Raw genomic sequence first — 15948 nt, 5'->3', positions numbered from 1 at the left:
ATTTAAGATAATTAACTGTGGGCTAATTCTAGACTTTCAGACTTTGCATTTTTAAACTCCCCGATGACTCAGATTATTTTAGATGAGACGTGGAAGGGAGACGGGAGAGAATTAAGCTATTTCTTCAGGAAATACAAGTAATAATATATTGAAGCAAAACTTCCTCCCAACCCACATATGGCAAATGCTGAGCTAGCACAACTGGGCCGAGAGCTGGCTGGACCTTTGTGGAGAGCTAGGCCCTGCCTTACCCCTTCCCTCCCTGGTACGGGACCGCTGGGCGATGAGAAGGGCCTGCTCAAAGGGAAGGAAGGAGTTACTGAGGGCTTGCTACTCCAGTTCTCCGACTGCCCAGGCAAACAGTGCAAGGCAAACATTTGAAAAAGGTCAGGTGAACAACGTGCAGAGAGAGGTATGCTGCCAATGACCAAAGAGACGACAGCCAGCGCAGGCTGATCTTACAGCAGCTAAAGAAGTAGAGTTGCCCCTTAAAGGAAATTAATATGAAAGGGGCAAAACTCTTCAATCACCAGCATTCCTCACCTTTGCCAACCTCATGTAGACCAAAACCATCAGCTTGGGGCAGGCAGGAGCAGCCTCATTTGCATCCTTTTCTCACATATGAATTTTATTAAGGGATGGTAAGTGGACACCAAGTGAGGCAATGTCTCTGGGGAGGAAAGAGGCCAAAGGCAAGCCCTGGAGGAGGGGGAGACACTGTTATGGTTATTACTATCATTAGCATTGTTATTTTAGACCTGCATTTCAGACAGAACAGGGCTCAGGTCCGTGTTGCAGGAATTACCAGACAGCATCCATAGCTTCAGGCACAGGTAGGCTATAAGCCTGAGAACAATCATTTCGAAAAAAAAAAAAAAAAAAAAAAAAAAAAAAAGGCTAAATACTGCTCATATTTAGTTTCATGACTTGTCCTTCTGACCAACGATCACCTATAATTGTCTAGGCAGTAAGTTTTTATGTCAGTCTTACAGTGAGATACAGTCTTTGCTTCAAACTCTAGTTCCAGCATTTTCAAGGCTATTAAAATTAATGCCTATTTACTGGTGTTTCAGATTCCAGATGCGCTGACTGTTCAGTTCCTGAAGGTTAACCAGTTCACAACTCCACACTGGAGCACCCTCCTCACCTTGGGAATACCCAGCACGATGCTCCGTACCACCAGATCAGAACACATTTTCTGGAATTTTCTCCCTAGTTTCATACAAAGCTTTTACACATAATTATCTTGTACAACATAAATCTCTGAACAAAGGAACTCAAAGGAGTTTGATTTCCATGGTGTCAGGAGTAATAGGGGTAATTAACTGTGTATGTGATTCCAGGAAAATCTAGAAATAGCATCCAGCTGTTAAAAGATCATACGAGTACTACAGAAGAAAGCCTTTTGCAATTCACATAGATGCATTAGCTTAAGCCTGTTCTCAAATGAGACATGTCCAAGACTGCTGACTGCTAAAAATTCATTGTTTTATTTTTCTCTTTCATTACCACAGACACTGCTGCTATATATTAAAAAAACATGCGCGCACACACAAAAAATCATGTGTGGGAAGTAAGATACCCCTCAGGCAAGAAACACCTTCCACCACTACTTGAGTAATGGTAAAGTGTTGGATTCGGGCTATGATGTTTCAACAGCAAACACAACTGCACTTCTGTGGAAGTTTTCTTACATCCCGGGTGCCAATGCTAGAAGGCTCATTGTAGCTGAATACTGAACGAAGCGATTTTGGTGTCCAGCCATACCCTAGGGATTTGATTTTTGGGTGTATGCTTTGGAAAATAGCACCCTTTCTTGCCCTACGTTTAAGTTCTAGGAACTTTTAAATCCTAGGTATTTAAATCCGTAGGAACTTTACTACTGTTTTCAAAATCTAATTGCCTTTTTTCTTTTTTTTAAGAGGGTAACATAACTTCAAGTATTTGGAACCCCTATCTTGAGTAGGAATCTGTCATGTGTCAAATAATCTTTCAAGAGTAATTTGCACCTAATAATCTTGCTGATATATAGATGTTAGTAACAGCATTTGTGTTTTTGTGTTCAGCAAATGTTATGAACACCATTAGCGTGTGAAGGAAAAAAGGAGTTCCAAATACTCTACCGAAGATTTGCAGAGGCATTTTAAGGAGTTTCATTTTTAAAACTCTAAAGTTCTAGCATTAATGCTGTGTTCACGTTGTCTAAAGACTAGCATTTCTGCCCTGCAACCATTTCCCATGAAGACAACCAAGACGGGGAACTGACCGTGGCGGAATGCTTGGGTTCTGGTCACAGTTGTAGTAGAGGCTTTCTGTGCCCGAATAACTTGGATAAATCACTAAGTTCAGCTACTTAACCTCCCTCCACCTATGCTCACCCCCATGGGACTATTCCGCCTACATAAGGGCACATGCCAAGTTCATGTTTGTATAGTGCCTATACCCTTGGATGGGAGTTTTGTCAGGGCTGCTAAACACCAACACTCTTATTGAGCAATAAATTATGTGCCAACAGTCCAAGTCCTACCTGGGTACTATTTTGTACTGGTGTGAGGAAATCATTTCATTTTCTTTTCTTTTTCAGTGGCAGTACTCTGAATTTCAAGCAGCATTCCAGGTAAAGTGTTTTTGATCTAAGATTACTAGATCTTAAAAAAAACAATTTAAGCATAGAAAAATGACTTAGAAAAAACTTTCTGAATTGCAAGTGATCATACTGTACTTTAGTATATACAGTAAGCAAAACTTTCCAACCTAGCTGTAGCGTAACAAACCCACACATAACAAACCCACTGCATCTTCCCTAACGGTCTCACATCATCCAAAATTTGTTAAAAAATAAATTAAAGCTTTCCTAAACTGCAGAAGGTCAATGCAGAGCTTCAACTTCCCCCATGGCCGTAATGAATACTTAAGTTTCAGTACTTGGACTTTCGCTGATCTCAGCTGTGCCTCAGCTTCAGTGGCAGAGAGGTGCGCTGCAAGAAGGCAGGCACCAAAATATTAGGAAACTAACACTCTGCATAACAGCAGAAACTACTCGGCTGCGTTTATAACGCCACAGTATTTTCGGTAGGTTCACTCCTGTGTCTTTTCTTAATCAATTTCAGCTTTTAGAAAATCTAAAACTATGAGAAAAAGATTTCCTTGGATGCAGACCTGTAAAAAAAAAAAACAAAAAACCTCTCAAACAATGAGCACTGGGGGGCACAACCTCCATCAAGAAAGATGATAAAATCTCCCCCGCAGAAGTCTCTTCTCTGCCAGGTAGTACCAGAATGCTTTACTTTGGCCACTTGGCTTCAACCCGAGGGCCAGACTCCACCAGAAATCAAGTAACATGGAAATTTGTTTTACACAACCTCCAGCAAACAGGATGAAACCCCGTCACAGTGCATTATGTAGCTGCAATATTTGGATGTAATATTGCCCTGGTAGTGGTCTGGCATATTAAGAATAACTTGTGAATCATGCTTGTGGCCTTACCGTGCTGTTTTGTTTTGCTGTGAGTAGACACAGATAAGATTTCTGGTCTCATACTCTTCACCCTGAGTGCGTGCTAAAATGACAGCAAGATCAGAGCCTGGGGGGACAAGGACATGTCAGCAATGTAGCTGACTAATTAAGCAATGAAATGATAGGAATGACAAGTAGTTTCATTCAATTCTTAAAGTATGGCAGCTCCAATACAAAGCAAAACAGATGATAATATGCATAAATTGAGAGGTGTGCTGGAAGAGAAGCCTTCTGTCCTCATCTTCCTACCCTTAATAACAAGTGGTCAGCACGTACCAAATTCATGTTTTAAAAGATTCCATTAACACATATTGTTACATGCTTATTAAAAAAAAAAAGCACAAGCAGAACTAATTGTTGAAACACTGGAATAAAATCCACACAGGAGTTAGCTGTTGTAAGCCTATGCTGCACATAGCCCTCTTCAACAGAAGTTAATTCGTATTTTTAGTTGAGAAACACAGCAATGTGAGTGTGTGTATGTATGCTCAGTCTGGACATTCCTAATAAACTGTTAATCTATTCTAAAGTAGACTGTGTCCTTTCATTTATTTTTTAATTACTTCCACATACCTATGGAATTGGACGTACATAAATCCAAACACAAACAGTGTCCAGTACTAAGCTCTTAAAACCCAGATTTATGACAGAAATGTGAGGAAAGACTCTTCAACAGGGGCAAGGCTTAGTGACATTACAATAGATCAAGACAAAGTATTGTTCAACATGATTTTCTTCCTTCTCAATGGTATATCCAGCTGTCCAGTACCGTTTGTTACTAGAAGACTCTTTTCTTTGAAACTGCAGTTGCTGTTACTGTTGTCATTAAATCCTTAAAGAAAAAATACAAGCTCCTACTGCTGTTCTCTCCCTATGAACCAGCAAGTGAATAGAGATGAGCCAACACCTTATTAAGTACAAGCAAAGCTGTTATGATGGCCCGCGGAAATAAATAGGATGTCTACAATCCACATGAAGGTACTGTTAAAAATAAAGACAAAATTTTGGTATAAAAAACCTACCTTAGGAGAAGAAGAAAGCTCCCTCGATGCAGGAATAGCTGCCATGTTCTCACTCATGCTTGTCTCTGTCTTTGGCAAGAGGTTTGGTGGTTCAGGAGCTTTTCTTTTCATCTTCTTTTCTGGTTCTTGCAGTGGAGCAACTTTAATTAAAGCAGGACTTGATTTTGGTTCATAAAACGGATTTGATCTAATTAAAAGAAGGGAAACACATTTCTTTGCTATCTCCTTGGAATTCAGAGTGAAAGTAAGACTTATTTAGAGAAGCGGATGACTATTTTTTTTATTATCCACACAAAAAACATTTTAGTTTCACATGCTTTTAAATGCTATTTTTCATATGATTGACAAATGAGATAAACCAGCTAAAACCACATTAGCTCATAACTCCTATAAACCACGTCAGTTCTCCTAAATGACACAAGTTTTATTAACAACAAAGCTAACTTCAAATACACCTGGCTATCTAACAAACATCTGATTTACAGATGAGATCAATACCAATAAACGTGAGGGAAGTTGCTGGCTGTTGAATATTCCAATCAATAGAATTAAGGATTATTAATTAGAACAGATTTAAGGATCAGGTCACTTTTACATGTGTGCTGCAACATGGCTTTAGAGGCCTCACTCTAGACCATCCAAGTCCAAACATTCTGTCCTCAGCAGGCACACCATGGCGAACATCTTTTAAATTGTGCGGCAAACAGTCATCATATCATTTCAAGAGTACTTTTCGGGCAAAAGAATAGTGTAAAAAAACAATAGCTGGCTTCTGTACTCCTCTCTACGGGTCCCAGTAGCCAGTATCTGTCTTATTTGAAAGTGATTTAATTCTTTAATAACTAAACCTCATTCAAGGAACAGTAAACTTCTTCCAAAGTAGATGTAGTCCAAAGAATTATTTTCAACCGTGGTGTTCACATTCCAACCCTGCAGTTGTTCCACCCTAAGTAAATACTTCCATGGCATTTCCAGCTTCTATCTACTAGTTTGATACATCCAATATCAACCAGCAACACATCAAATAATGGCTTCTACTATGCACTTAAAAGAGAAAGCAATTTTGTGCCCTGCTAAGGATACTTAGAGGAACCTTATTCACACAGCTAACTTATTCATACTCTTCGGTTTTAAGGTTTTGCAATCCCAAACTGGACTGTTAATTACAAAACAGGTATGTTAATTCATTCCTTTCTAGTCCATACTTCCCCTGTGAGATATATTTATCATGCATCGCAAACGATGTTCACGTAACGAAGTCACTGCAATTCCCAAAGAGCTATCTGCATACAGTTATATAAAGTGTGATTAACCACAACAAGTAACAGTGCTTTGAAATCAGTTTGAGATGCAAACAATAACGCATACAGCATGAGATAAAAGTTACCTAGCTAGATCCATTTACAGATCTCCTCTTGGGATAATAGAAATGAGCTAGTATATGCTGTTTTTTAGCAACCAAACCAGCAACATTGGGGCCCAAATGAAAAACCAACTGGCCACGCAGCTTCCTGCCACACAACACTACATTTCTCCCAGTTTGGTCTGCTTTTAGCATGCAAATACGTCTTTCGGTCTCTTAGACTGACTAAGGTTTGTCTTACTGCAGTTCAGCCCTGTCCTCTTTCCACTGAGAAGAAAGCAATCAATAATCCACACTGCAGAAAAGAAGGCTACTTCTGAAAGGCGAGGTTTATTGAAGCACGTAAGAGAAGACCAGGCAGAAAACCTCCAGACCTTTCTGAGAATCTGCCGCCACTTGTTAGAGAAAAAGAGATCTGAATCCAGATACCGAAGTGAAAGGAAAGCCTAACACTAAAATAACTCCTCTGCTGACTGAAGGCAACTTTCAGGTGTTCCCACTTTGCTGCCCGTCAAGCGCAAAGCCACCGGCACAATCAAAACTAAAGGCAACATCAAAATAACAAGTTAAATGAAAACGGATGGGTGTTTTCCAGGGGAGGCAGCAGAAAAAAGGAGGGTATTCAGGCTGGAGCAGGGAATGCACCTAGCTGTCAGTAGCTCTAATTTAGCTGACAACCCAGCTCAGCTGTCTTCAGACACCAGAAAGTTCAAAGGGAGGTGAAAATGAAGATAAAAGAGATAAAGGCTGAAGAACAATGAACTCGGCAGGAGAGCACAAGGTTTGCCTTAGCCCTGTAAGTGGGCCTTCTCAGCAGCCACCAGATGCAGCACGTTCAGTGGTGCTGAAATTATCCTGTGCAGCCCAACTTGGAATGAGAAAGGTGTCTTTGTAAGGTGTTAAAACAAATTTGGTGCAAGAAAAAAGGAGTTGGAAAGAAGCATATTTTAAATGTTTATGCTTCAGGATTCTCTGTACTGCATGTGTAATCCTGAAGAATCGCACCCTACTGCATCCGTCAGAAGAAAGGGCTGTCAAGAGACAAGTCACTGGGTTTGTTCCCTAGAAAATAACTTGCTTTAAAGCTAGGCTAAACCCTCACATCTTGGTCATAGCATGGTCTGAACATGCGCCCACACACGCACACACACACACACACACACTCACAATCTGTTTTCCCACCTTTTTCTTTATACCTTTTAATTGATCCTACAAAAAATTGTTCAAAACTGTTTCTCAGGTTTGACACAGACAACATCCCATGGTTCTTGCCAGAAGACAGCATAAATGTTGAAGTCACTGGTGTCCAGTAGATGGAGGGGAGCTTGGTCCAACAACATGGCTCTGTGAGAATCTGGGCAAGGGAAAAGCCTGGCTGAAGAAAGCCTCAGCTGAAAAATATGAATGCACTCCTCTCTGAAGTTAGCTCACGTGTTTTTTGCATTAGCGACGCTATTGAATTGATCCCCTACCCTAAAGAGATGCTAGACTGTCCAGCACAAAATTAAAAATGGGACCTAGCAAACTACCTGACACTAAGCAGCCACCAGCAGTGAGTAGCTTGTGGCTTCTTGTGTAACAGCCATCTTCAACAGGTGGCACCTCAATAGTCTTTCCAACCAGACAGCGTTGTCCTGAGCCATGCAACGATTAACGAGGTAAGAAGCCACAGAGCCAACTAACATCTGAAAGCAAGTTTTATTCTGACCAATTTAAAAATGTTTTTGACCAGCATTACTGGTTAAATGAAAAAAAAACAAAACACTGTTTTACTGAGGAGGAAAAACAAAGCTGTTAGTGTGCTAGGGTTAAGAGGTCAGGCTGCTTATGAATCAGTTCTCAGGTTGAAAGGGTTGTACTTGTAATTAGCTGCAATCTGTGCTGTTTTCAAATAATTAAACTCAACTTGGCAAGGCAAGCTGTTCTTTATTACCAGTTAGCCACCTACCATTTTGATTTTAACGTATACAATTCTGTAAGGCAAAGGCAGAATTTTACACTAACATTCAAATGCCCAAACTAATATAGGGAATATTAGGGATAAGGACAACATGTTCCTTATCTCTAGCTAGGCATGAGACTTTAGCCAGAGGAAGTATGTTTTGCGAGCAGTTTTACAGCAGAATGCATTTGTGGTGGACCGTCTACATCCACCCGCACCACGCAATGCCTCATTACACCAATGCTTGTGACTAGGCTTTGCTTACGCGTGTTGTGAAACGCTACATTATCTTCACAACCATTAGTGAAATAGGCTTGCATTAAGCCAATTACCCAAGGTAAATCCTCCACAGAGGCGCAGCGAGGGTAAGTACCTTGTCCAAGATTACAACGGGAGTTTGTTACAAAACTGGAAGCAGAGTTCAGGTCTTAGGGCACTTTGTGCAAGTTCTGAGTCCAGAATCCCAATTAGAGATTTGCCAAAGCAGAGTGGGACAAGGGTCCTGATTTTCAGTGACATGTGTTTTCCCAGGACACAGCATCACATTTCCCACACAACAGAAGAGGAGAATGCCAAGTGGTGCACTAAGTGAACCCCACCGAAACTTTCCTGAGTGACAGTAAGTGTCCTTCAGGAGACTTCTATTTCTTATGTCTTCCATCTATCAGGTTCAAAGCCATTCCCAGGGAAAGCAGTGGACTAGTGGTACACAATTAAAAATCAACCCAAACACAATTAAAAATCAACCCAAAACAACAAAAATCAGAAGAATGTTGTTAGGAGAGAGGTTGAAAATAAGACGCAGAGTTTTCTAATGCCGTGATATGACCCAGCTGTTCAGCCTTGTCTTGTTACACTGCTGAGGTCAAGTCAACACATCTCAAAATAGAGACACAGCAGAAGAAAAAAGAGGGTCCCGAGACGTGCGATGAAAATGATTAGAGACATGGAGAGACTTCTGTATGAAGAGAGATTGAAAAAGTTAGCACTGCTTAGCTCAGACAACTGGCAAGTAAAGGCAGACATGCTAGAAATAAAGAACCCAGCAACAGTTTATGGCAGATAAACTCGGTAGTACTAGCTGTTGTTTTCAGAGGCCAACAGATGGGTTTGGAAAGCTAACTTACTTCCAATCAATAAAAGGAAATATGTTCCATGTAATGCCTTATTTTCTTGACACTGAAGCCTAGACTTTAGAAGGATTTGGAAGAAGATTAGCCACTTAGATAATAAAAACATCCGTATTCACATTAGATACAAAACAATACGCACCTGGACATAAACCCTTATGATACAGCATACACAAACTGACACTACTTATGAAAATCTTTCCTTCAGTGCTTATCATACCATGCATATCCTTAGCAGGAACTTCTTAACAAAAAAAAAAATGAAAATTGATGATATAAGGTGAGGCAAAATAATGTTTTTAGAGGTGAGTTAGCATCACAAGTTTTATGTTCCTAGACTGGAGTTCTATTACTACATGTTTTTCCTCCGAAGTGCTTCAATATAAAGATCCAACGGTTCTCCTTGCCATGCTTTACCCATTACATTAAAAAAAAAGTCTCCCTGTCTTTTTCAATGACTCCTGTAGCTTGGGAAGAAAGTGGCAAGAGGCACTACCGGGGCATCTGGACATAAAAACCTGTTGTCAAAGATGTAAACGTATATCTATTATTCTCCCCTGTGGATTCTGGTGATGAGTGAACGATCAGGGATGGCTGCTGTGAACGTCAACCGTGTGATCACACTGGGGTCTGAAGATACAGCAGCCAGTGCTGTTTGTTCAGGCAGTGCTCCAATGAACAGGCCTGGCAGAGAAATCATTCCCCAATGCCTTTTTTCCCCCTTCTTTACCACAAAACAACAACATCAACATATCCACAGCCACAGAGCTTTAAAAGGAAAAGACACTGCAGGGTCCTTTATACATTTCTGTTAGAGTGCACGGGAATTCTTCACTTTCCTAGAACGTGGCTATAAACAGAGAAACATGAAGATGATAACAGGACACCTGTTTTAATATTTAATATTAAAGTAATGCAAATGTCATGCCGTGATAAATCTTACTAAGTACCGTAAAACTAAACGTTAATTACAGTTGTTGTCTGTAAAATTGCTCATGTGTAATCACCATAAACTGTCTCATGAGTGGTGTGGTTGGTGACTAATAACCACAAACAAGGAGTAAGCACACACCTTCAAACTTCCCAAGCTGCACAGCTATTGCAAAAAACTCACTCCTTGTTAGGTTTCTATGCTATAACACAAGGCTATTAGTGGGAGTTTATAAAAGTTGTGTGTGGTTATGATAAAAGAAGCCTAACAAAGCACATATGGTGTTAGCTTTCCGATACTGAGATTTAGTTTTATGAGAATTTCAAACTGTGCTACGCAGACAGCACAGAGCCCTTCCTTTACACATACTGCACACCAGTATAAAACAAACTCTCCATTATCATTAACAAAAATCATTATTTTAAGTAGCGAAAATAATGGCAAAAAAGACAGGAAGGACCAAGCTCTGTTGCTTCTCAATTTCTGGCTCATATACAGTTGGCAGGGCATGAATTGCCAAAAAGGTATGCGGACTTGTTCCCTATCAAGTAACTTGCTATCAGTGAGGCAAAGAAGCGTTTCCTAACTGATCACGTTCAGTTGTACAGCCGAACAATATGACTTGGGGGTATGGTATTTCCTACTGCCGAGCTGAAGATCAGTCTGTCCTGGGGAGGTGATTAACACCATGACTGAACCCAATACACCTCAAGATTAAGCCAGGGATCCCACTAATGCTCCCAAGGCCGCTGAAAGATGAAGAATCATACTTACTCATCAAGCTCTTCCTCTTCAGCTTTGGAGGTATCTGCGTAGAGGTATTTGCTCATGTCCACTGGTCTGACGTTTTTCCTTTTTGCGGGTTGAGGAGAAGAATCTCTTGCAGTTACAAATGCTTCAGGCTCAGCATCTGGCTCATCAAATGGGTTCAAGTACTCTGGGGCATCTTCATCCTTGAAGGGATTGTAATTGTCTGCATAGAAACTTTCTTCTGGCTTTGAAGATGAAGCGATTTCAGTATCCGGTTCTACCAAACAACAACAAGAAAATCATTAAGCAGATTGAACATAGAAAAAAACAGATGCAATTTTTATCAGATCTGTACATTTCAAGGGCTTATGAAAAGGTTTGCTTCCTAATTTTATCTACATAAAGTCCTAGCCTTTGATGAATTTTCATGCTTTACTTATTTGCAATGCAACCTTGTTGAATCCGAAACAGGGTCTTCCAAAGGGTTATTGCATCTGGAGTATATTGAATAGGCTTCATTTTCTCACTTACTAAAGTGCTTCCAATGTAATTTGTTATTAGTTTTCTTATTTGTCATATAAATGGTATCACACCAGATTTTAAAACATTTTCCCAAGCTGTTAGCCAATTTGTATCCTAACAAAATGTTCTTAATTATTTAGTTGAGCTTTTAATAAAGAAAATAGATACCCTATATTTTTATAATAAAATTACTTTTATTGTGTATTAAAACTGGTGATAACTAGTAGGTGCTCTTTTCATTTCTTAAAATGACTGAACTAAAATCGGTTATTAGGTATGACCAGTAATTACATTTCAAAACATACATATTTTCACTGCTAACGGCTCCTGCTAACAATACAGAGTCTCACAGTAAAAGTGAATTTAAATTGACCCTAAAGAGATGGATAATCAAATTACTCATCTATTATTGGGGCTGTACAGCAAAAACTTATTAGCAACCTGGAGCTCCATGCAGGCCTTTGCGTAACAGACACCACAGAAAGAACATCACACAAAAGTGAAGGGCTGCTGGATATTGAAGGATACAAATCCCCATACAGCAATACAACATTTCTCACAATGACACTTGGTACCATTAATCTCACTCCTCCTGAAGCATCAAACGATGAGTTCAATATTGGATATGATGTGCTTTCAAAATCTATGCAAATAGGAAATTCAATGGAGGGTTATTAAAAGCTAATTTCCAGTAACCACTCCCACACTCTTCTTGATGGAAAGTGTTTCTTTTTCAGATCTAGCGAAGAAAAATACCTTTTAGTTTTAAAAGAAAAATGTTAAATGTTCTTTGCAGCAAGGCTCTAAAGGTAATAAAAGATGGAGTTCCAAGCGTATTTGTAACTAAACAAACTCTTAGGAAGACAAAATCGCTCACTGATCAACTACCAGAGGCAAGGGGTAGCGCCAGGAACAGCGCTGCAGCTGCTAGGCCGTGGATGAAGGATGTGCTTGAGCCACAAATCCTGCAGCAGGAAAGGCTCCACTCCTTCTTGGAGCAACTGAGATCTACTGGAAAGATTTTGGCTTTGGAATAGCCTCAGATTTTTCGTGCCTTTCTTCTTTTTGGTTCTTCACATTTGAACGGCAAAGGCTGTATTAACATGTTATCTTTTATGCTCATTCTGAGGGGCTGTCTCTGAAGTGATGGATCTTTTTTCTCCACGGCCAGAAATTTAGGAACCAAATGGGTTTGGCTGGAATAAAGGAATAAAATAATGAAAATCTTACTTAAATGCTATATGGACACTCGGGAGACAAATCACTCATCTGGGACTGAGGGTGAGCTCCGCTGGGTGAAACAAAATAAAATTGTTCTTTGCCAGACAGCACTGCAGGTTCTGACTGGCAGACACACTTATGACTATGCACAGTGCTTGTGCCTGTGGGATTTCCCTTTGGTGATTACACAGAAAATTACATTAAAAAATTCCTTTAACTCCAGGTGAGGTTTACAGTTTCTTAGTCCCTCCCCAGCCTGGTCTAACTTAGCATTAAAGAAGCAACAGATACAGTACACTCACACCTAAATTCTGTACATGCTCTGAGTTCTGACATTTAACTTCAGTTTCAGAATGCAGCTGACACCGTCTCACATCAAAAACGGAAGTCAAAAAGAGACCGAAGTGCAAACCAGACACTGCACCGAAACGGGAGGAGAAGAAATCACTGAAATTTATTATTATGCCTAACAGTCAAACGACCTTTACATTGTGAAAACCATTATAAAAAAAAAAAGAACTAATTAATCCAAAACCTTGTGGCTAGAGTAAAATAAATAAACCATGGCTGCAATAACGGCTTTAGTTAAACCTAACAAGAGAGGTCCTGTTTCCACTGAAGCTGACTAAGCCTCACCTGAACGTCACACAAACATCTCAGCTGTGGTGGGCATGCGGACAAACTACTGCAGGACAGAGCACAGCACATATTTGCAGTATTCCAACCATAGCATGCGTTCACTCCTACCCCAGAGTAAATACACCATGTTTATCCATTCGTACCCAGGGTGTAAACTACTAGGCTTTTACCCTGGGAGGAAGGGCAGTCACTGCGCAGCAGGGGACACGTGTTAAGCTCATACCCTCGCTGATGCTGTGGTGGTTTGTTCAGAAGTTTGCATACTTCTGAGAGAGATGTTTTGGAGAAATAATATTGAAGGTCAACAGTTTAACTTAAGGGAAAAGACATCAGTCAAGGTGAAAACTTTTAAAAATACTGATCCATACCAAGCATGAATCTTTGACAGCATTATAGATGAAATACATCAGAGCATAGGCCGACATTTCTAATGCAATTTTTCATTTAGTTCAAGCTAAAATGGGAAGAGAGATCCTATATTGGCTAACTTTAGCATCCAGTGCAGGTGGGGATGACAAGCAGAAGTTTTGCTCTGCTTGCCCTGAGATACCCAGGGTGGGTACCTACAGCTGAGCTAATTATCTAGACCCCTTAACTGTCAAAGCAAAGAAACAGCCGCTGTTAGAACCAAGTCATTTGACCTTTCTGATAACTCACACATGGCATTCAAAGCAATATTCATACAACTAAACAGCTGTGCTAGGATGCGTGCATTTCAGTTTTAAATGGGGGGACCTTTTACCAGAAGGAATGTCAGGAACATTTCCTGAAGTTAAAAACATTCAGGGAAACCATCTCTATCAACTGCATGGTAGGCCTTCATTTTCAATTCGCTTTTCTGTTTCTCCTGGAAACAATGAGTTAAATATTTAAATCTGACACATTTTAAGGGGCAATGCAAATGGTTTTTGCAATTCTTTCTATTTCAACACTATGGATCAAGTGCTGTAACCTTAACTAGGGCAAATTTCTTTCTCTCGTTCGTTGGCTGAGCAGTAACTACAGGTTTGGCCTTACACGCAGAGCACTGCAGGTCAGCACTGAGGGACCTTTGGCTTAAAAGATTTCACAAAATTGCACACAAACTAAAAGTAAAGGAGCTAAGGAGCTTCTAAACGTATCACTTTTAAGACTTTTACAGGCAGGATTTTGCAGGGGCTCACTAGAACCCAATGAGCTTGTCCCTCCTTGTCTCTCTTCCTGCCATCCAGGACACAATTTGTTTTTTCTCTGCTTCCTCAGCTGTCCCTGCAGAAGGGAGGGTCCCCATCCTCCACTGGGGAGCAGAGTCCAAAGGCTCATTAGCCAGCCAGAAACAGAGAACAGCTTTTGGGATCTGCGCCATTCTGCTCTGCCACCAGCCACGGTGATGCTCCCCTTGGAGCCAAGCTCCTGCTGCAAGGTGCAGCATGATGACGAGCAGGCAGAGCAAAGAGTGGACCCCAAAAATCCAGGGAAAGCATTCCCTCTCCTGAACCCAGCCAAGATATCTTCCATGGGGTCTCTGAAACCCTTCGTATCTACCTTTTGTGTCAAGTGTTGGTCATCACTTTGCGAGTTCCTCTAAAGCTAATAGAGCTTCCAGGACAGTGACCCACCACCACTGCTCTTCATGCTGCAGCCACTGTAACCTTTCTCTGTAACAAAGACACTTGTATTTTCTGCAGGAGCTAACAACGTTGGTTATTGCATTTTGGGAGGGTTGAATATTCAACAGCTTCAAAACAGCCTATTTCCTTCTTCAGGCTGATTTTACACCAACAGCAAGGCCTATTTTCCTGCCTCCCTGAATCACAGCTGAAAATACAGGACCCAGGTCACTACTTGAGCTCATTTTTTAATTGCAGTTCTCTACACTGTTTTTTTTTTAAAAAATACTTTTGCAGTTTGGCACTCCAAGGGTCAAATACATAATAATTTTGCATGGTTAAGTAATAAAGCCACAGGGGTAGGAGTGACAAGAGAACAGGTAGAGTATTACTACAGCAGAAGCACCACGTGCTCTTGTGCCAGATTCTGGAGACATTACTTGCCCTAACTGCACAACGAAAGACTGCCTGTGATAGCAATCACTGACTGGCACTACCTATCTGCACAATCAGCCTTCTAGTTCCCAGAGGATCTCCAAAAATCACCCTGCCCTTCAACCCACTTGCCTTTTGTAACGCAAACATATTGTGACATATCCCTTTAAACCAAACAAACCCCCCCACCAAAACATTACACACACAACTTTCCCCTTGGCAAGGGATGAAAGAACAAGCCACATGTGAAAGATACTTAGTTATGCCATTTACTGCGCTACTGGCAGGCACACAGACACGACGGTGATGTGAGCGGCGTAATGAACAGCACGGAATAAAAATGGTACTTCCCAGTACTTCTAGAAAGCATAATGACTGGCATCCATGTAAACCACAGACGATTTTCTCTTACTTTTATTATTAATGCCCGCACCAGCACCACATTACATTTCATTAAGAAATGTAAAGAGAAGAGTCATCTTTTCTCCCGTATATTGGTTCTTGTACTGCTCTCCTTAGGACTATGCCGTAAGGCTGCTGGGTTTTAGAACTGCAAAGTAAAACCACTTTCATTTGCGGTGTAACAAGTGCTGCAGAGAGCTCAGAAGTCTACACACAAGATAAAGAAGTACATTGGTAAAGGAAACGCTGTTTTAAATGAAAAAGGGAGGTAGTGGCAGAAAATAGTTACTCTCACTTCCCGGGTGTGTTGCAGGAAACTTGTCCTGGTCACATGCAACTTCAAATACAGCATTCCCCACCTTATTAAAACAATTGCCTGGAACACTGACAGTGTTTCGTGGTTTCCTATTTGCATTTGTTGGCTATATTGCCTCCCACATGTAAAATATTTTGCACAAAAATTATGTGATTATAGAGTTCTGCTGT

General features: G+C 40.6%; 1 protein-coding gene across 14 annotated transcripts in view; it reads right to left on the bottom strand.

Moving 5' to 3' along the window:
- Window positions 1-15948, bottom strand: part of EHBP1 (EH domain binding protein 1) — a 208428-nt gene that overhangs the window by 103037 nt on the left and 89443 nt on the right. For all 14 annotated transcript variants that reach the window (XR_004749520.1, XM_035322052.1, XM_035322061.1 and 11 more), the window contains 2 exons: window positions 10679-10931; window positions 4539-4725 (listed from right to left, as the gene is read on the bottom strand). Coding sequence is in view for 13 of the 14 variants with exons in the window: in XM_035322052.1 (XP_035177943.1) it covers window positions 4539-4725; window positions 10679-10931 (440 nt within the window). In the remaining variant the exon portion in view is untranslated. The remainder of the gene's footprint in view (window positions 1-4538; window positions 4726-10678; window positions 10932-15948) is intronic.

The sequence above is a fragment of the Oxyura jamaicensis genome, chromosome 3, assembly GCF_011077185.1.
Source record: "Oxyura jamaicensis isolate SHBP4307 breed ruddy duck chromosome 3, BPBGC_Ojam_1.0, whole genome shotgun sequence".
NCBI classification, from domain to species: domain Eukaryota; kingdom Metazoa; phylum Chordata; class Aves; order Anseriformes; family Anatidae; genus Oxyura; species Oxyura jamaicensis.
Note: the sequence above shows the minus strand (reverse complement) of the source record. Positions and strands in the feature narration are given on the sequence as shown.